We start from the raw sequence: 21,262 nt of genomic DNA on the forward strand, positions 1-21,262 counted from the left end.
GCTGTGCTTTTCTCCAATCAGCTTGCCACAATCAGATGTGCAGTTAAAAAGGAAAAGCAGACTTCCCGCTGTCAGATGTTGTTCATTGTAGGGTTGAAAGTGACCAAGCAGCAGAATTGACTCAATTTGTAAAAGATTTTCCCCCAAAGAGTGTTTTGGGGGTGTGTGGAGTTCAGCTTAAGGAACATCTGTTTCCTGCAAGAAAGCCTTTGTCTAGGTAGAAGATTTTTCCCTATATGTTCAGTGTGGGTTTGTTGACCTGTGCATAACCTTTAATCTAAATAGACTACTCCATCAGTTACTTTTTTTAATGTGAAGCCAGCTGATTTGCAACACATTAAGCAAGAGTTTTCCCTTTACTATCTATGCCAAAAATAATGTCAGTAACTGGCATGTAGAAGGTAAAGACCTCTTAAGAACCTCCAAGTCAAATGTGGAAGGGATAGTACTGTTCAGCTCATCTAAAACACTCTGGTTTTATGCAGTGGTAGACAGAAATGGAATGCAGCAGCTTGAAAAAAAATTGTCACAGGCTCTTTTTAGACATGTATGCCATAATCAATAGCACCAACCCATGTTGATTGGATTCAAGTGAGGCAGAACATAATTTTGGAATGCAAGAGCTCCTTTACTACCACTCCACCTTTGTGCCTCTTGGCTTATTCCAAGTTGTTCTGCTACTGCGGTTAGCAAAGGGTAAAGTGCTGCCTAGTCAGCCACTTGTTTGGAAGCACACAACTAAAACAAGACTGCTGTATTGCTACAATACACAACTAGGGCTGAAGTTTCATTGACGAGGTGGAACTTGAGTGAATCTCTGTGGAAACCATTTTTTCACTTACAGGGTTCAACATGCCTTAACCCATGAAAGGAATACTTCAGCTAATCAAGGGATATATCGATGCTATTTGGGCTCCTGCAATAGTGCTGTTGTACAAATTGGCTTTTACATGGCAGACAAAGGTAGAAAACTTGCAGTTGCTAAGGAGGGGGAAATCCTGTTTGTCCCAACTTCTAAATGTTAATTGGATTAGAAGAACTGGTGGACTGGATTGATAGAAAAAAATAAACAGCTTTACATAAAAAGGTGTCTATGCTGTGCCAAGACTACTTTGCCTTTTAGAGCACAGTTTCAAATATTCCTATAAAGACCGTAAACACATTATTTGTGATAGCGGTGTTAACAGTATTTTGAGCCAGACTGTAAATAGTAAGTAGCAATCCGTGAATTACTATATTAGATTTTTTTGCTGTACTCATTAGTTTTTGGCTGAGTTTTTTAGCCACTGAACTTGTGTTTCATGATGGGTGAGAATATATGCTCCCTGGTAAGTTCTCAGGAGTACCATTGCCAAATGCTTTAAAAACAGAGTTAGAATCATTGGCCTTGGAGCTTCAGTTCACCAACTCCAGTCCCTCTTGTTGTCATAAAGCAAACTCTTCTCTGGGCAATCAGTTTCTCCCCAGATAAGTTCAAATGGTCTAGATCAGAAAAGAAAGGGGGGGGAAAAGGGGTGGGGGAATCCCCAAGATGCCAAAAAGTGTATTTATGAAAATAATTCCAAAGCAGTTTATTAAAAAGATAAACTTGTATGTTTCTATGTTTCAACTTTCAGCCCCTGATGAAGGCCAAAATATAAGGTGGCCGAAACGCATTGGGCTTGTCTTTTTAATAAACTGCTTTGGAATTATTTTCATAAATACACTTTTGGCATCTTGGGGGTCCCCCCTTTTTTTATCCTCTGACGAACCAGATGCCATCCACCTTTGCTGCACTAGATCAGAATAGGCCAAGAGTGTAAGACCGAAGACTAGCGCACCAAGGTAGACTTCTAACAGAGTACATGCCTGCCTCTTGCATATGGACTGTATCCCACCCTCATTATGATATATTTAGGGCAGCCTTTCTCCACTTCAGTTTCCTAAAACAGATTTGTTGTATATTCTGAGGAAGATTTCTTGTTTTATCAACAATCCCACAGAACGATCTGGGTTTAAATTTCCACTTGGCCATGGAGTTCATGAGGTGATTTTGGGCCAGTTACCACCTTGTAAGGGTTGTTGTGACCCAGGAGCAACATACGTATGTTTTGTTTTCTGTTGTTGTATTGTGTTTTGAAAAGTAACAAAAAAGTTCAAATATAATGGAAAGGGGGCTTTAGACGTTATCAAACTCACTCAATGGCTGAGTAGTCATTGAAAGTGCAGGTAAAGTTCAGTGCCCCTATTCTAGGGATGAACTACACTAACTGAAGAAGGAATAGACAACTAGCTAGACATCCACTTGGTTTGTAAATCTTTTTATTAAGAGTTGTCTCCCACAGTAGTAAAAGCTTTGGCACTTACAGTATAAAAAATAATCACTGATCATAATGATACCAGATTCCTCTGTCAACGGTGTACTTAAGTGTCTTTAATATATTTTTCTGTAGAAAAAAACGGAGGGGGCAGGGGAAGGAAAGAGATCAATGTTGATAAATAACAGTACGAAATACAAACATACCGCTAGGGAAAGAAATTAGGGTGATTTAGAAAGATTAGGACTGTGCATATTTTTAAATATCACAGTGATGGGGTTTGGAGTCCCTATTGACAGCTGCACAATTAAGTGAACATAGAACTTTGGATTTGCTTTCATTCATTCTCTATAGTAGGGGAGCCTCTCCCCCAATCTCTTAATGGGTGCCAGGATGTATACTGAGCAATTTATGAATTACTATAAATTGTCTTTTGGGGGGGAAATACTGACTGGTATTGAAACACCTTGAGCAAAAAAAAGGCAATATACAGCTATCCATTGTGAAAAGAAGTCTTGAGGCGCTCCAAGAGTGGCCTCCCTTGGAGAAACTGTGAGTTGAGCAAAAGCTGAGAAAGGGACTCTGGCCACCCTAAGACAGATCTGCTTTCCTCTAGCAGCATTCTAGAGTGGATGGTCTTGGCAAGTAAGACTTTCGTCGGCAGATGTTAATCTCGTCGGTTTTGCGTGTCTGACTGTAGATGTAAAGGGTAGAAGCACTCAATTGGGCAATGGACATTCTGCTGGAAGAAATGCAGTAGAAGAAAATTAGTGCTCAACAGTTTTAGAAGATAGAAAGTATCTTGCTCAGCCAAAAAACCAGATAATTTGCATTTGTTGAAGCCTTAACAGGGCAACTGTGGAGGGATGTACATCAGTGCAGTTCCGCTGAAGGGTTCAGTTAGCTTACCTTCATGCTTAAAGGCATGCCTTATCCCACTAACTTGGAAGACACTCAACACAACTTGCACTCTAGTGTCCATCTCCCATATTGCACCCCAGGATCTTGTGGGAGTTACCAATCTGTGGTAGTTAAACTAAGAATGCCTGATCAATTATCAGCCTACAGTTCCCAGAAGTTATTGCATGATGTTACGGCAGTGATTTAGAACTGTTTCAGGTTGGCAGTGCAGTTGGATAGCATATACGCTTCAGTATTTTGCTTTTTTTTTAATGGTTTGGCATGGATGCCTTGAATGGGCTAGAAGCACTTAATGCTGAAGCTGTGGATCTGACCAGTCTCTTAGATGGGAGACTGCTGGAAGCCTCGTGAAGTCAGAATAAGCTGCTAATCTAGTGGAAGGCTACAAAGAATTTGCATTCTTGGTTAAACTATTGAGCAGTGCTTAACAATCACTGTTGTCAGATGAATGGGGATTCTATACTTACAGTATTTGCAGTTTGTGGCTGTCTCTGTGGGTACTGCAAATGGGTGTGACCAGGAGAACCTTCAGGTGAGGTTGCAGCACCAGGTCTACGACAATTGTCACAACGCCAGCCCTTTAAAAAAACCCACTACATATCAACATGAGCTTTCAAATATGAAGATGCCAAGAACTGGAGATCAGGAAAAACTTCTTAACTATTAGAGCCATACGACAATGGAACCAATTACCTAGAGAGGTAGTGGGCATTCCGACACTGGAGGCATTCAAGAGGCAGCTGGACAGCCATCTGTCGGGAATGCTTTGATCTGGATTCCTGCATTGAGCAGGGGTTGGACTTGATGGCCTTACAGGCCCCTTCCAACTCTACTATTCTATGATAACCTGCCAGACTAATTTTATCTCATTTTTTTTTATTGGGTGACCTCCCTGGGAGACTGTGGGAATGCTATGGACAGCAAAGCTTTTGACAAAGTGCCTCATGATTTTCTGATTGGCAAGTTAGCTGAATGTGGGCTGGATGGAACAACTATCAAGTGGATCCACAGTTGGCTATAGAATCGTACTCAAAGAGTGCTTATCAATAGTTCCTTCTCAAACTGGGGGGAGGTAATGAGTGGAGTACCGCAGGGCTTGGTCCTGGGCTCAATACACTTCAATATTTTTATTAATGACTTGGATGAGGAGGTGCAGGGAATGCTTATCAGATTTGCAGATGATGATACAAAATTGGGAGGGATAGCTAATGCCCTAGAGGGCAGAAAAAAATTCAGCATGATAGGCTGGAGCACTGGGATGAAAACAACAGAATGAAATTTTAACAGGGATAATACAAAGTTCTACACCTAGGAAAAAGAAATCAAGTGCAGTTATAAGATGGGGCATATTTGGCTCAGCAATACTACATGCAAGAAGGATCTTAGAATTGTTGATTACAAGCTAAAGATGAGCCAACAGTGCAAAAAAGGCAAATGTTATTTAGGCTGCCTTAAAAGATGTATAGTTTCCAAATTGTGTGAAGTACTAGTTCTCCTCTATTCGGCACTGGTTAGGCCTCATCTTGAATACTGCATCCAGTTCCGGACATTGCACTTTAAGAAGGATGCAGGCAAACTGGAACAGGCTCAGAGGAGGGCAACAAGGATGAGCAGAGACTGAAAGAACTGGGCATGTTTAGCCTTAAGAAGAGAGGACTGAAGGGAGACAAGTACTTAAAAGGTTGTCACAGAGAGGAGGACCAGGATCTCTTCTCGATAATCCCAGAATACAGGACACGGAATAATGGGCTCAAGTCATAGGAAGCCAGATTTCAGCTGAACATCAGGAAGAACTTCTTAACTGTTAGAGCAGTATGACAATGGAACCAATTACCTAGGGAGGTGGGTGGATCTCCAAAACGAGGCCTTCAAGAGTCAGTTGGACAGCCACTGATCAGGTATGCTTTAACTTGGATTCTTGCATTGAGCAAGGGGTTGGACTCAATGGTTTTATAGGCCCCTTCCAACTCTACTATTCTTCAATTCTATATCAACAGGTTCGTCCCTACTAAAAGCGCTATTTTTAAAATAGCATGCACAGTACAGCCAATTGGTATCCTAAGGTAGAAGGAGGGGCTGATTCACTTGGTATTACTTTACAGTAAGCTGCTCTGCATGTGTTTGCTGCCCTTTCCTTATTCCTTTTGATTTGGACTAGATTCATGTGTACAGGCAAATTTTCGTCTGATTGTAAGTCAGTGGAAATTAAGAAGCACCAAGTCTGTGCAGGATTACAGTCTTAGTAGGCAGAGGCATTAACAGCAATTTAGGGTCAAGATCATTTTTACTGTTTTCAGTATGGTTTCAATGAGATGCATGAACAATATAATCATTTGGGACACAATATCATTTCAACACCTACAAAAGTTATCTAAATGAAAGATGTACAGAGACTTGAATTTTAGCAGACAGAAACAGTACTATGTCACCTAGACAGCTCTTAATAGCTCATCCACAATGCTGCAAGTACTTGTTCTGAAAATAGTAGTTACTGTGGGTAAACACTACCTATTGCAGGTCACAGCATAGGTATTAAAATGCTTACCTGCTGTCCTCCGTAGCAAGTGCAGGAGCAAATGGCCCCTAGGTATTCTTTCTGCCACTGTTCTCCTACATGGTACATTTTGCCCTCATCATAGCAAGTTGCTTCATCTAAAAAAAACAGGAATAAGCATTTTTTAAAAAAATTGCATATGCTTTGTCACAGTTGGGAGAAAACATCTCCAGACTTAGTTCGACCTTAAAACACTGCCAAACTACTCCAATATTAGAGCCACCTTAACAGTGCCATACAGATTCTGGAAACAATTCAGGAGGTATCTCCAGTAAGGTATTCACCAATCGGTTGGCAGGATTTGGTTGAGGTCTTCTCCTACCTGCCAGCCTGTGAGCAAGAAGAGATAACCTAAGTCTGAGCACTGCTGACAGTGCTATCCTGTTAGTGGGAGCACCTAGACTGGGCAGGAACTCTATCCTGGTGGGAGCAACAAAATTTTCTTACCTTGTGTGGTACAAAGAATGTGGAACCCTATCTGGAATGCCCCCATTATCACTTAAGCACTCCTATGGTAGGAAAGGGGAAACAAATTGTCCTAATGTACAGGAATCTGATCCCAACTTTTCATAAAAGACATTTTGACTATTTTGAATTCAGAAAAAATAAATCTGACAGCCCTCAGGCTGGATTTCTCATCTAGGCTCTTTTCATGGCAATCACATAAACAAGTAATGAAAGAGTGCAAGAATGCTATTTTTATACATCAGGAAAGGTACTATGCATACATACGAGGTTCACACTTGAATTCTCCTTTTCCGTTTCCAAGGCAAGTGCAGCTCATCATCTGTCCATTCTCTCCTTGCCTGTCCCATTTCTCACCAATCTTATAGTTCACACTATTGTCATGACACCATTCTGAATGAAACAAAGGAATGACAGATCGATAAAGGGAAGCCGAATCTGCAGCAAGTCCTGAGCACTGTTTGTCAAGATGTTGATCACTGGATGTCTACTGGGGCTTAGGGTCACCCAGAGAACCCTCTGATTTGCAGACAGAGCTCTTACACAGAACAAAACAAGAGCTTCTCTTCAGTTACCACTAAAGTCAAGTGGCAGCTAGATACAGTTTAGAGATGAAAAAAGGGCCTAACACATTCAGCATCCATAAGGTATGACTGCTTAGTTATCATTCTGATAACAGTCACTGCCAATACAAACAAGACCTCTCCTTCACCACTGGAACCCATTATGAGCAAATGTAAAAGGTGAAATGACTTTTAAGAGGGTTATTAACATTATTTTAGCAAGCACTAATAGATGGTGAGAGTGCTGCTAGAATATGTATATATGGGCAAAGAAATGTGGACTATAATTTACAATATGATCAAGATAAAGTATTTAGATTTTATAAAATTGACTTTTATATTATATAAAGGTTATCAGGCTTTATTTAGTTGCAGATTTGGCAGTCAATATCTGTCAGTGTGAAAAACGCACACACAGAAGAAGTGTACTGTCTTATTTAATCTGACAAAAATATGAGAATGCAAGTGGGTGGCATCAGTTAATGGAGTTAATGTGAGGGCATTACTCTATTTGGCTTAGGCTTGGCATAGAGTGTATGTTAGGCACAGCCTAAATACCAACAGAGAACAGCATGCCTGAAATTTTAGAAATTGAGTCAAACACAAGAAGCTACTCACTTGAAGAGTCACATCTGAAGTGTCCACTGCCAAGGCCTAAACACTGGCACCAGAGTTTAAATCCAGTTTCAGACATCCGTTCCCATTCCTCCCCAACAGAATAGAAAGAGCCACTGAAAGTATCATAACACGAGTCATCTGTTGGTTGGCTTACTGTTCCAGAAACGAAAGGAAAAAGAAAAAATTGTATGACAACATGCAGCACTATTCAGAGAACAATTCCACCCCCTCTAAATATTGCCAGTAATAATGAAGTCTCTGTACACCAATAAATAGATTTTTCTGTTATCACAATCTATGATGAAATTATGGTCTGGAATTCTCCATTTAAACAGGCTTTCTCTGCCATCCAGATGCTTTGAATATTTAACAGATGGAGCAAAAGAACAGGCAAAGCGTATGCTGATAAATGCACTGTCGAAAGAAGAATTAGTATGGTGCAGTGGTCAGGGTATAGGACGGGGGACACCAGGGTTCAGATCCCTAGTCAGCCATTAAGATGGACCAATCACTTTCTCTCAGCCTAACCTACCTGGGTGGATAAACTAGTGGCATGGGGAGATCCATGTATACCAATATTGTGAAGCAATAGCGAGGTATAAGTGTACAAATTATAAAATATTTCTCAAGGTTAATACACAAAAGAAGTTCCTTTCCACTTACCAGCATTGCCCACAGTTACTACCTCTTCAAGAACTTTATGCCTTCTCCGATTTTTAATTGCCTCCACTATGATGTTGTAAGTGGCACCTCTAGTAAGACCAGTAAGAGTAGCACTTGAGGATGTGCCAGGAACTCTTAGCTACAATTTAAGAAGACATATAAACATGTTATGTTTTGCTTTCTAAAAGAATGAAACACTGGCTCTGAAACGACTTTGTAGCAAGCAGATTCTCCAGAGCAGGGTTATCTTTTTGTCCAGTCCAATTCAGATGTGGCTTCTCTTTATTCAAATGAAGCAGAGACTTGTTTTGTACGCATGGGTTCCCTTATTCCATTCTTGCAAATGCAACATATTTTCCCCTTCCTTTACAAGGGCAAAAGTATGAATAGCTAGATCTGTCAAGAATAGCTAACTTTGGTCAAGCTGAAGCGAGGAAACCAGAGAGAATTCTGGGAGCCTGTGGCTTCCTTAAGATTCCCTACTGGGGAAGATCCGAAGCTCAGTGTCAGACAGACAATTTACAACCTTGCAAGGAAATGCAACTGATTCTTAGGTGTTGCCCCTTATCAGCTTCCTGGGATTCAAAGTCAGGAAGAGGGGATGTTATAGATCGGAACACCTGGATGATGGTGTCTAGCTCTCTCAATCTTCAAAGACTTCAAAGGAGGGGATCCCCAGCAGTGGCGGGATATGGCTATTTACTTTCCCCCCTCCTTGTTGAGGAAAAGAAACCCATAAATATGAAGAAGGTTCTTTCAAAACGGAGTTCCCCCTTGTTCCATCGACCTCGACTTGCTGACGTGTAACAGGGACAGCCGTTTGGGAACCTGGCTGCTCCACGAAGGAATAGAGTTACTTGGATGTAAGTATAGGATCTTAGTCAAGATAAGTCTTTATTTTGTTTCGTGTCTGTATTGAACATCTCTCCTTTTGTTATGCCAATGACCGTGTGCAGCCCGCCTGAGGGTGATTAGCTTTAAGGAATCGGACTACTATTTCTCCTTTTGTATATACCCAATGTATCTACTCTTAAATAAACAATCTTTGTATAAAAGGTGTGTATTGGCTTGGAACTAAGGATTCTAAATCTAGTGCTGGAAGGCTGAATGCTACGGATTGATTAATGAGGGTAAATCCCTCTAAAATCACATCGTTCTCTGAGGTCCCTTCACTCGGGGAGAATTTAGAAAGAAGGGTGGTGGCAGTGAATACCAGCGATAATTATTTCTGTGGAAAGGGAGAAGTGTGCCTGAGAAGTGGGAACCCAGTGGGGTGGGGACTGTTCTCAGAAGCAAAGAACCCCCTTGGTAAGGAACCCCAGGGGGATGGATCTTTGACAAGATCTACTTCATTTGTCAAGAATAGGATAGGATTAGGGCAGCCAGTCACCTTTGTCACCTTTTGATGCCACTTTAGTGGTGAGGAGCTGCCACAATGTGTCTTCATGCCATGCTGCCTGGTAATGTTGAAAGATCTAGGCCATTTGAGGAGGAGGTCACAATAAGCCTTTCCCACATCAGCGTTTGTGAGAGGAGTGGTAATCCCATCCCGTTCTTGATAACAAAATTTCCCACCCCTTAGGACAGAGAAGGGCCCCCCTCCAGTTATTGCTGGACTCCAACTCTCATCAGCTCTGGCCAGTGATGACAGGGGTTGCAACCCAGCATCTTCCAGAGGGCCACAGCTTCCCCATCCCTGCCTAAGACCATGCAACACACCTCTTCATGTCCTTTCCAGGGGTTCCCATCTATGGCTTGTATCCCATGATAGTCATACTCGGAGTAGACTCACTGATATTAATAGACATGACTAACTTAGGATCTATTAACTTCAATGGGCCTACTCTGAGTCAAACTAAGTTGGAGTGAACCCCGTATTTGCAAAAAGGTGATATTTTTCAAAGCATTTCTTGTCCTATTCTACATTTTGGCCCATGTCTTAGCCTTCATTTCTTACATACCTTTCTTTGCCTCTGGTCCTCCAGCTCTACCATCAGCCTCCTGCTCCCTTAAATGACCCATTCTCAATTATTGCTCCTTAAGCCTGGAACATCCTCCCTAAATGTGCAGTGGTGCCACTTGTTTCCCTCCCTTCACAATCATCCTCAGAACCTTCCTTCTCTTTCCCAACTGTAGCTAAGATTAAAGTATATGCAACTGAAATGGTTACATTTAACCATTATATTTAGTACCCACCACCCAACACCTGTTTTCCTCATTGTCTGTGTTAGATTGTAAATTCCTTGAGGACAGGGTCCTCTCTCTGATTGACTATGAAACTCTGTAAAGTGCCACTGACAGCATTATATAAACCAACACAACAAGAACAACAACACTGTTCCAGAATTCTCAGCGCTTTTTAGAAATGAACACAAAAAAATTACCTCTGTAGGCTCTCCTTCAGTGCCAACAGGTTGGCAAGAGATAATATATTCAGAGCTCTCTGAATAGGGTGTCCAAGAAATGGTTGTCTGAGAAACTGCTTCCTGGAGCCTTGTGTTATTATTGGGCAGAAAGTTATGAGGATAAGAAGGTCCATCCACTTCTGGTACTCGTATTGGATGACGACTCACCACTCCAGCCTCTTCATCCACACTTGGTCTACGCCTTACTGGAGTTGCTGCAGTTGTAGGGGTCCGAGACCCATATACTTCCACAATGACTTGGCCTGGGTTGCTCAGTGTAGGGTGCTGACCAGATGTGCCTGGAAGTTGGATACCATTTCCATTGTCATATGGGTTGTTGTTGAAGTAGGGTGTGTTCTCTACACCAGAAGGCACATCCAGGATCTCTTGTCCGCCTTGGCCGGGGTGCGGAAGCGTTACCAGCCGGGGAAGCTCGTCTAGCCAATGAGAGGTTAGAAGCAATGAAGCCAGGCTCTCAAGCCCCCCACCAGCAAGCGCTGCATTCATTATGGAGGAAACTAGGCAGCTGCACCATAAACATTGCTTAATTCAAGCAATTAAATGTTAGCAGCATTCTCAAGGGAGCTACATGCTCCTGAAAAGCCTTATTGCAATTTTTCTACAGGGGCTGCTTGAAGCACTAAAATTGGAAGGTAAAAACACGTGCCTGGAGAACTAAAGCTGAGCCAAAATGATGGCAATTCGGGGGCCTTTGACACACTTTTAAAATCTCTCATGAATCCAAGAAACCTTGCCTCAAATGCCCATCTTCCATCAATTCCATTCATTCATTCATTAATAAACAGTAGCACATTTCTATCTTGCCATACTTCCATCATGGAAGGCAGGGTACACAGGCTGTCACTTATTCAGACAGGAACCAGACCCAAAACTGCTTAGCTTTACCAAGGTGGCTGAATTTGTGCCCTCAAATCATGTCCTGGGACTGCTCTATTCTGGACAAAATATTATCCTTGGGCCTATTTAGAAGATCATTTATCCTAGAATGATAACCCCTGAATTCCCCTCTGCTGTACAAGTGCTTATACACTTCAAGAGTGAATCTAGTTTGAAGCTCACTGAGAGTTAGCCAGTCGTCCATGACTCACTCTGTCCTCTTTGGTTAAATGATCACTGTGATGCCCCTGTAAATGTTGTACAGTAATTATGGTAAGTGTCGGTTTTGTAGGGTAAATAGAGTGAGCGAAAGGGGGGAGTACATGGGTTGGAATGTTGAGGAATGCTGAGTTGTGATTGGCTGAGCGGCTGGGTGGTTGAAGGTATAAATGAGAGATTGACAGCTGGAGAGAGGGTTGGTTGTTGGTTCTGGGGTTTGGAGGGATGAATTTCTGTTTAGGCAGGTAATGAGGCAGGTTTTAGGACTAAGATCTATAAAGAGAAAACTATTATATGTAACCATACGCATGTTAACTGTACTTAAAGTAATCTTGTTTATTCCTTGTGTTATTAAATAAATAGTTTTGGTTTAACAACACGCCTGATCCTTGGCTGGGTTATTACAGAGCAGAAGGGTGGGCAGAGCAAATACCAAAGCTGCGAACAGTATCAATGGTGGCAGCGGTGAAGGGATAGTGTAACAGCAGCAGGTATCCAAAAGCAACCCAGGGCTGTAATCTTTAAAGGCAGAAAGATACAGGGGGGTTGTGGCTGGTAAGTGCACCCAGACACTACATAGCAATCTGTGGAGGAGACTAAAACACACAGTCTCAGGGCAGTATGGCGTTACAGAGTGTCGGGTGGTGGTGCCTAGTAGTTGGATCGTGAGAGACCTGTGGTGGGGCCAGTGTGAGAGATCCATTATGAGACCAGACCTAGAGTAGGAGTCTGACAATCACACCCAACAAAAAAAGAGTTGTTTTCTTTGATGGATGAACTGAGTTTCTAAGAGAAACCAATAACTCTCCCAAGTTAGACACAGTCTCAGAAAAACAACTTTGAATCCTAATAATGTATAAACAAGCCACTTACACCAGCATGCATCAACTGATATCTACTAGTCAATATAGACTCAAAAAGAGGAGTTGTATCTATCAAAAGCTAAAAGGGGTACGATCCAGGCCAAATCAAGCATTTGTAGGTTTCACAGATGGCAACGAAACAACACATGCTTAACTCTCTCTAAAATCTAATTAAACACTAGGGCTACAATCCTGTATACCTGGGAGTAATTACTGCTGAATGCAATAAGATTTCCTTCTGACTAGACATGTATACATATATAGGTTACGAATGTTTAATTTAGGCTGGATTGTATCCTTACCTTCTCATGGATTTAGAAGTGAGCAATTACCTTAATTCAATGATTTTCAACGCAGGAAATGAATGACACCAAAATTGAAAGGAAGCTTGTGTCAACCCCAGCCTAATACTTTAAATCATATCAGTGTTTTGCAAGTCACTATTATTTTTACTATTATTGTACTAATATATATATACACACATACAGAGATTGATGAGTGTATCCAATGGTGCCCAAATATGCAATTGATAAAGACAAAGGAAATATTAAGCAGTGGTGTGGCTACAGTTGCCTGGCAACAGCATTGATAGAAAGTCAAAACAAAATAGGTAAAAGTTGTGTTACCTGTTCTTGTCCTTCCAGTCAATGGTTCACTCTTCTGATTATTCTTCACAGCAATTATGCGGAAGATATATTCTGTTCCCGGCTCTAGACCTGACGAAAGATTGGAAGAAACGCATTTTTAAAAGGAAGCATATTTAAGATAAGCACAACAGCTTGCAGTGCAATCTTATAATGTCTACTCAAAAGTAAGTTTCACTGTAAGTATAATCACTAACAGGCAAAACCCTTGCTGTTTAAGAACGTACCTATAGCCCACAGATATTTCTAAAAAAATTTAAAAAGCAGAGAAATTGGGCAGCTATAGTGAATGCACCAGGGGAGCAGGAGACCTGACCTCCTCTCTGAGATACTGTACTGCCCTATAATTTGTCAAAATGCAAACACCATTTGGGTTGGTCTTCACAGTCCAATCCACTTCCTGTGTAGCTTGGAAGAATTTGGTAACATGTGCCTCTATGGTGAGTGGTGGCAACACCTACAATCAGCCCAAATAACAGAAACAAGACATGTGCTGTGCTGATCTTGTTTTAGCAGGGAGGAAGCAACAATATATAGCAGGGAGGGGGAGGAGGAGGAGGAGGGGTAAGGAGAAGACTGGAAGGGGATGGAGAAGGGGATGGAGGAGGGAAGGGCAGGTTTGATCATTTGCATGCTTTTTGAGTTCAGTGGGATTTACTCCTGTGCAATCATGCTTTTGTTATTGTTACATGCTTTCAAGACGATTATGACTTATGGCGATTCTATGAATCAGTGACCTCCAATAGCATCTGCTGTAAACCACCCTGTTCAGATCTTGTAAGTTCAGATCTATGGCTTCCTTTATGGAATTAATCCATCTCTTGTTTGGTCTTCCTCTTTTTCTATTCCCTTCTGTTTTTCCCAGCATTATTGTCTTTTCTAGTGAATCATGTCTTCTCATGCTTAGGATAGGTGAAACTGACCTGGGAGAGGGAGGGAGGGAGGAGGGCAGGAATGGGAGGGGGAGGAGAGGAGACTGGGTGGGTGGGTGGGCACTGGGCAGAGGGGAAGCCCCTTTCCTTTCCAAAAGGAAAACATTGTGAACAGTATCATTGCTTCTCAGCATTTCCCCCACCTTTTTATTCTACAGCAGGCACATGTAGCCTCCCACCCAAATTTAAACCAAAGCTGTTCCTGGCCACATCCACACCAGACCTTTATTTCACTTTAGACAGTCATGGCTTCTCCCAAAGAATCCTGGGAAGTGTAAGTGAAGGGTTCTGAGAGTTGCTAAGAGATGCCCTGTTCCCCTTACAGAGCTTTAGTCAGAGTGGCTGACTGTTAAACCCATCTGGCCACTGAAGCTCTGTCAGGGGAATAGGAGTCTCCTCTCAGAACCCTTCACAAACTACACTTCCTAGGATTCTTTGTGGGAAGCCATGACTGTTTAAAGTGAAATAAAGGTCTGGCGTGAGTGTGGCCCCCAATCAGGCAAGCCCAGCAGCTGTGAGTCTGGCTTTTAGAACACTGACAGTTGGTCCTTACTGAGCATGCCTGATGTTATAATAGATTTCAATGCTAAATTTCTTAAATTAATTAAAAATTGGCCAGGTTTTTTTTTTTTTTACTTTTAAACTGCAGAAAATGAAGTTCAGAGTATGGGGCAAGGTCAATAATAGGTTTACAGGTTCTCTGTGAACATGGCTGATTTTTAATTAATTTCAACAAATTATGAGAACTCTGACAGAAAAAAGTCCAAAAGGGGTCTGAGATTTTTTCCCCCTCTCTCTTTAGACTCTCGATTCTCTCTGACTGTTTTGTGTACCGCCATGAAAATTTAAAGGGTTGTTAAGCAAGCGTTTCTGAGTTCAGGACTATATGTTTTGAAAGGTTTTGTTTTGAAATGAGCTTATGGGAAGCATCAGAATGGCATGGGGTGTATTTTCAATTTAACATTGGAGAATGCAAAAAATCCTTGCTGACCATTTATTATTATTATTATTATTATTATTATTATATCCCACCCCTCCTCCCAGCAGGAGCCCAGGGCGGCAAACAAAAGCACTAAAAACATTAAAACATCATAAAAACAAACTTTAAAACACATTAAAACAAAACATCTTCAAAAATGTTACTTAAAAAAACTATGAAAATATCTTCTAAGATTAAAAACATTTTAAAAAAGAAAGTTGAAGAACATATTAAAAAGCAATTCCAACACAGATGCAAACTCTCATGACTGTATAATATAGAATTGTAGTTTTGTTCTCTGTTTCCCTCTACTCCCCTATTTCACACTGTCTAGTTGTTATATTGAGACAGGTATTTCTCCAACCAAGATCAGGTTTTGTAGTTGGACTCCTTGTATTTTTAAGATGGTTTCTCTGTTTGTATTGTTGTACTACCCTTATCTCTGTTATTTAATATTGATCATTTGTTGTATTATTTCAGATGTTGTAAGTGTAGCCACAGTGGAAAGCTGGGATTATAATTTTTTTAAAATAAATACATGAGGCTTTTTAATTCTGATATACTAATAAGGCCAACATTCTGGAACAACTGATCCAAATTGCTCAATCTATCTGCGAGTTCCTTGGACCTACTACATTATAGCCCCAGACTGTGGCTGTGCGTGTAGGTGCAGGCTCAGATCTCAAGTGACCCTATTCAAGTATATGGGACTGGCTACAACTGGCATTTATTGGGGCAAGGTCAAATGTCTTCCCCCCAAAAAATACATCAGATTACCAAGCAGCAAATAACAGGCATACCTCACCTCTCACAGCAACTCTTCACTTTTCCCCAATCAGTGAACAGTGACTATACATCCCTGCCATTTGAATGTTCTTCAGATAATTCTCTAGAAAGCTTTGCAGTAAAAATTAATTTAATTCCTAGGGTTTGTGTGGTTAGGAGTTATTGTTAATGCATATGAAGATGCACTTAAGGGAGGGGCCATAGTTCAGTGGCAAAGCACATGCTTAGCCTTCCGACTTCTGGGTCACTTCTTCCCCCAGAGAGACAGAAAGTGCATGTGTGCATTTGACTTTCCATTGGGTATGGCAAAAGACAGATACAGGAGAATTAAAATGGTTTTTTTTTATTTTACATGGGGTTTCCCCAAAAACCACCATCAAACTAAAACTTACACTGCTAGACCATACAGTAGAAATATCACAGATTTGGTGCTTGCCATCACCACAGACATATTGATCCAAGATGCAAATCCTTGTGGATCTTCAAGATTTTTACAAAGGATGACATCAAAGCTACCAAAAAAAACCACAAGAATGCACCTGTGGACAGAGAGGTGACCTATGGTTTGAAAGCTGTTTTGTAAAAATTAGGTGAATCCATGTTTTTGTGACATGGCAGTGCTGAAAAGCACCAGATCCACGATTTTTGCAGTTCAGTCAATGATCAATGATTTGATGGTGGTTAAAGGGTGGGAAGGGACTGTGAAAAAATGATCCATTTTACTGAATCTGACGTATATGTGTGTGTGCATGTGCAGATCTTCCCTTTCTCCTCTCTGTGGCACTCTGTTATCTCTCCCAACGCCTGTGGCACCACAAGTCTCCCAACATCTCTCCTCTTTCCCTCCTATCCTCTTGAGTTAGTCCACTTTCTCTTTCAGCTCTATGTACTTCTCAAGGCTCTGATCAGAACCTGAGCGGCTAAATGAAAAGTGGGAAACAGCATCACTCTTCTGAATGGAGGGGGAATAACCATCTGTACCACCTCAAGGTGAAGAAGCCAGTGAGTGGTGGTGGGGTGCAGCTCAGAGGCTTTGCAGGCAACCAGAGGAAGTCTTGGCATTGCACCTGTGGGAGATGTGTTGTTGACTCCACATCTAATCCCACATCCTATATCCAACACTGGCTGGGCAGATGCTTCTGAAAAGTCCACAAATAGGGAATGAAGCCAACAGCTCTCCTCTGGTATTTGTTCCTAAACAAATATTGCCCCTAAACATAGAGATTCCATTTAGCTATCAGAGCCTTTGAAAGAACTATATAGGATTACTGCAATAAATCTATTAGACTTTGAGACACAATCGTAATTGTTTTTTCCACAGAGCACATTGGCTTCTGTGGCAGGGGTACATACCTGTGATAGTGGCCTCAGTAGTGCCAGGATGAGGACGAGGAAGCAGTTCCTTAGGCTGCCCCCCAGCAGCCTCATATCTGATGATGTACCCTGTGATCTTGGCACGGGGTGGCTGCCAAGTGAGCAACACGGAGTTGCTGGTTGTTGTGAGGAACCGGAGATTGGAAGGGGCGTCAATGGCTGAGGAGCAAATAAAACCACTTGAATGAATACATATTTAATAGGACTTCAAATCCCTAGAGGGAAAATATAGTTTCCATAAATTTCAGCCACGGGTCTCACAACGTTCTGCTTCTTTCCAAAAGACCAGGCCCAGGGGGAGTTGGAGGGAGAGAGAATCATTGCTGTAACATGCCACCAATGATTTACACGATCAAAGGAAAGGAAACCATCATTTTAGTTAATATGAGTTTTTATAAAGTGCCATTACCAGTGGAAGCATCAATCATGACCGGGGAACTGCGAGCATTGTCATTCAGGGTGTAGATGTAAATCTTGTAGTCAGTGCCAGGTTGCAAGCCTGTAATTCAATGTGAAATATTAAAAAACATTAACCTTGCTCATACAAAGTCCTATTCTGAAGAGCACTGCATCCTAGAAGTCAGTAGAAATCTTTTAGCAAGACTTCAAGGAATTCAGCCCATGAGCCCTGAGGGCGGGTATCACCATTAGTGGGCGGGGGAGGTGTACTATGCTGCTTCGTATTGGAGATGTGTAGAAATGCTCTAGCAGACATTTGCATCAAAATCCCTGCAGTATTCTGAAATCATACGGAAAAGCAGAGACATGAGGAAATATTGAGTAGTAGGCATGGAAATGAAGAAAAGAAGAGCCATGAAGACAGTGAGGGAAAACTCTCACACAGAGAGAAGGGCCGGAAGTGGTTGTGAGTTGTAGCTGCCCTACAGAGAACTGAAAACATGGTTTTTTAGGCAGGCATTCGAGACCTCTGTCTAATTTAGTTTAAATTTTTGTATGATGGGGGTAGGTTTGGATTGAGTATACTTATTGTTGTTTTGTATTATATGTTATATTTTACTCTATGTTATATTTTAGTCTATGTACGCCGCCTAGAGTGGCCGTTAATTCGGCCAGATAGGCGGCCTAGAAATAAAATTTTATTATTACAGAAGCAGATACAGAGATTGGGTCGAGAAGTTCACATACCAGTGATGGTGTAGGTTCTAGCATCAGGGCCAATCATTCTTTGAACTGGATTTTGACCACTTGCTGGGATAGCATCAATTTGGAAACCAGTAATCGTCTCAGTTTTGGTACGCCAGGTAATTGTGATGGTCGTCTCTGTGACATCTGTGACACGTGCCCTACGAGGAGGGCTGACATCTGCGCACACACACATCAGGCAATGTCCACTATTATTATACATGCAACTATTTGGAAGACATGCACTGAGTCACATATCCTTTCAGATTTCAGATCTGCCCCAAAACTCAAATTGCATGGTTCTCACTCATTTGGCCCACTTTTTCCAGCAGTCCCAGAAGAATATGAAAAAATCCCTGCAGGATATGACAGAAGTCCATCTAGTCCACCATCCTCTTTTCCACCTGGGGCCAACTACATACATGTGGGAAAACCAGAAGCAGGACATCAAGGGCAACAGCCCATTGCTGTTTCCCAGTGACTTCTATTCAGAAATATGTGAGAGGAGAAAAAACCATCTACTTTCTCCATACCATGCATAATATTATACAATTCTATCATCTCTTCTCTCTCTCTCTCCTTCCCCGTTCCTTACTTGCCTTTTTTTTGTAAACTAAAAAGCCCCAAATGTCATAATCATTCTGCCTATTGGCTCAGTGAATCTATCACTGTTTTGGAATATCTGAAATGTAACTTACTTTCTAGGGTACTGACTACCCCTTGGGCAGGCCTGCTGGTCAGAGAATCCTTCAGAGCATAGATGCTGACTTCATATTTGGTTGCCACCTTGAAATAACAAAATCATGCACTGTTAAGGTCACAAAAGCTGACACACAAGCCCCTCCAATATGCCTGCTCATTGTTTATATGTTGTATGCCAATGCAATGTGAAGTATCAGGAGCTTATGGCCTAATTCGACATGATAGGGACAGCCACTTTTGCTCTTCACTTATCTGGGGAGGGAGTGTCATATTTTTTCAATAAAAAGTACTCCAGATTATCACCCCAACAATCCAGACCAATACCAAGGCTTGTGTGCTAAATTAATTATGCAAACCTGGAGAGAATATACTCAAAACTTTTCATTCCTTATTTTCATTCTTAAATTATAGTTTTGAGTTTTTGTAGAGGATAGGTAAGGTGGTAGGAAAAAATATGAATGAAAGAAAGAACTACACATGATTTGTATATTAAAAAAGTTCAAATTGCTGCTCAGCTATGAAGTTCACTTGGTCGGTGGTCTTGAGCAAGGGACTCTATATTAGCTCACCTAACAGGATTGTTGTGAAGTTAAAGTGCCATTCTAAGCTCCTTGGACGAAGCAAATAATAAATACATTATAGTAAAGAACTCAAATGTCAGGGTAGGATATGTAGTCAAGCAAGGCATCAAAACTCTACCTTTACACAATACAGCATTTTGTAGACAATCTCCCTTATCCAGTAACTTCTTGTATGCCCCAAGATTCTGGTTTGCAAAAAAATTGCCCTCGACTTCCCTGAAGAGAGGGGCCCCGTGAACACTCCCTCTGATGGCTCATCTAAGCAACAAACTGCCAAGACAGTGGTGTGTGTAAACCACCTCCCATTCCTCCAAAAAAATTTGCTCCATTGAACACAGAACTATAGAGATGTCTGCTGACATAGGCCCTGGGACTGCAGTCACTCCGTGTGTAACTTCCATTTTATATATCATTAAAAGGCGCATATGGAATGTGCAATTCTCAGAAGAAGCAGATAAATCCTAATTACCAGGAAATACAAGCCACTGAAAAATACTCTTTACTTTGTGTCATCTAAATATTCATCTTTTGGTCCAATTGGGTTTCTAAATACTCAATAAAGTTCAATATAGGTTGAACTACTGTCTCCAAATAATTTTGTGGCTTCCAAACAACTATAATCTAATTCATTAAGAAGAAAGAATTACCATTAGTCCTGAGACAACTGCAGATGTACTGTCTGGAGAGAGATTAATTTCTTTCATTGGTCCATTCTTTTCCTTGGGATTCACTCTGACTCTGTATCCAGTGAGCCGAACATTAGGTGCAGTCCAGGTAGCTTTCAAGGTGGTTGGAGCAACCTGAACAAACTCCAGATTTGTAGGAGGTGGGATTGCTGTTGAATTTAGGATTTAGAATTACTTTGGAAGCAGTAAGAAGTACAGATGTAGTTAGCACTGCTATCAGGTCACCATTTTATTACAGGTATCATTGCAGTTAGCGCAATTTTGATGACAATATCAGACATCTTGTATAGAGTTAAGAAAAGCTTTAAAATCCAGTGCCCTGAACAAGCCAAAATGTACTGAAAGATTTTTATATGTGGATTGTCAGTACTGGGAGCATAAAAGATTGTAGCTGGGAGGTTGGGGAATAACAACTGAGCCACAAGATCAGCTTTCAATATTGCTGTCCACTTCTTATATGCCACAATTTAGTTGAGCTACACACACGCACTACAAAAACACCTGTGAAGGCGATTGGTGCTGTCCTCTGATGTCTCTGGTTACAGATTCAGAGTAAGGATTTGAAAAAGTGGCTACAGGCATACAACATACATGCCCCAGAACAAAGGCAACGAAGTAATTTTTAAAATATCACAATGAAGAATGTATTACTTTATTTACAGTCAGCATCTGTGTTGGAATCAGTTTTAGGATTTTTTTTTCTTTTTAAAGTTGTTTTAAAGATTTATTTTTAAATATGTTTTTAAAGAAGTTTTTCATGGTTTTGTTTGCTGCCCTGGACTCCTTCTGGGAAGAGGAGAGGGATATAAATATTCTATTATTATTATTATTAATAATAATAATAATAATAATACCTAGAGTTAACAATAATCAATTAACAATATATATATGACAGTAACATATTACAGAAAATTACCAAGGTTTATTAGCAATGTGGAGTGCACACAATGAAATATAGATTCTGGGCCCA

At 41.1% G+C, this 21,262-nt stretch overlaps 1 protein-coding gene across 8 annotated transcripts in view; it reads right to left on the reverse strand.

Annotated features, from left to right (window-relative positions):
• Positions 1-2,284: 2,284 nt before the first annotated feature.
• Positions 2,285-21,262, reverse strand: part of FN1 (fibronectin 1) — an 87,898-nt gene continuing 68,920 nt past the window's right edge. For 4 of the 8 annotated variants that reach the window (XM_061607704.1, XM_061607707.1, XM_061607706.1 and 1 more), the window contains 13 exons: positions 20,254-20,441; positions 19,022-19,109; positions 18,327-18,503; positions 17,590-17,679; positions 17,160-17,339; positions 13,092-13,181; positions 10,466-10,923; positions 8,082-8,220; positions 7,419-7,571; positions 6,505-6,630; positions 5,764-5,870; positions 3,686-3,796; positions 2,285-3,039 (listed from right to left, as the gene is read on the reverse strand). In XM_061607704.1, the coding sequence (XP_061463688.1) occupies positions 2,965-3,039; positions 3,686-3,796; positions 5,764-5,870; positions 6,505-6,630; positions 7,419-7,571; positions 8,082-8,220; positions 10,466-10,923; positions 13,092-13,181; positions 17,160-17,339; positions 17,590-17,679; positions 18,327-18,503; positions 19,022-19,109; positions 20,254-20,441 (1,982 nt within the window). In that variant the 3' untranslated portion in view covers positions 2,285-2,964. The remainder of the gene's footprint in view (positions 3,040-3,685; positions 3,797-5,763; positions 5,871-6,504; positions 6,631-7,418; positions 7,572-8,081; positions 8,221-10,465; positions 10,924-13,091; positions 13,182-17,159; positions 17,340-17,589; positions 17,680-18,326; positions 18,504-19,021; positions 19,110-20,253; positions 20,442-21,262) is intronic. The other 4 variants (XM_061607705.1, XM_061607711.1, XM_061607708.1 and 1 more) reach the window with 1 other exon arrangement.

Source organism: Rhineura floridana, chromosome 2 (assembly GCF_030035675.1).
Source record: "Rhineura floridana isolate rRhiFlo1 chromosome 2, rRhiFlo1.hap2, whole genome shotgun sequence".
NCBI lineage: Eukaryota > Metazoa > Chordata > Lepidosauria > Squamata > Rhineuridae > Rhineura > Rhineura floridana.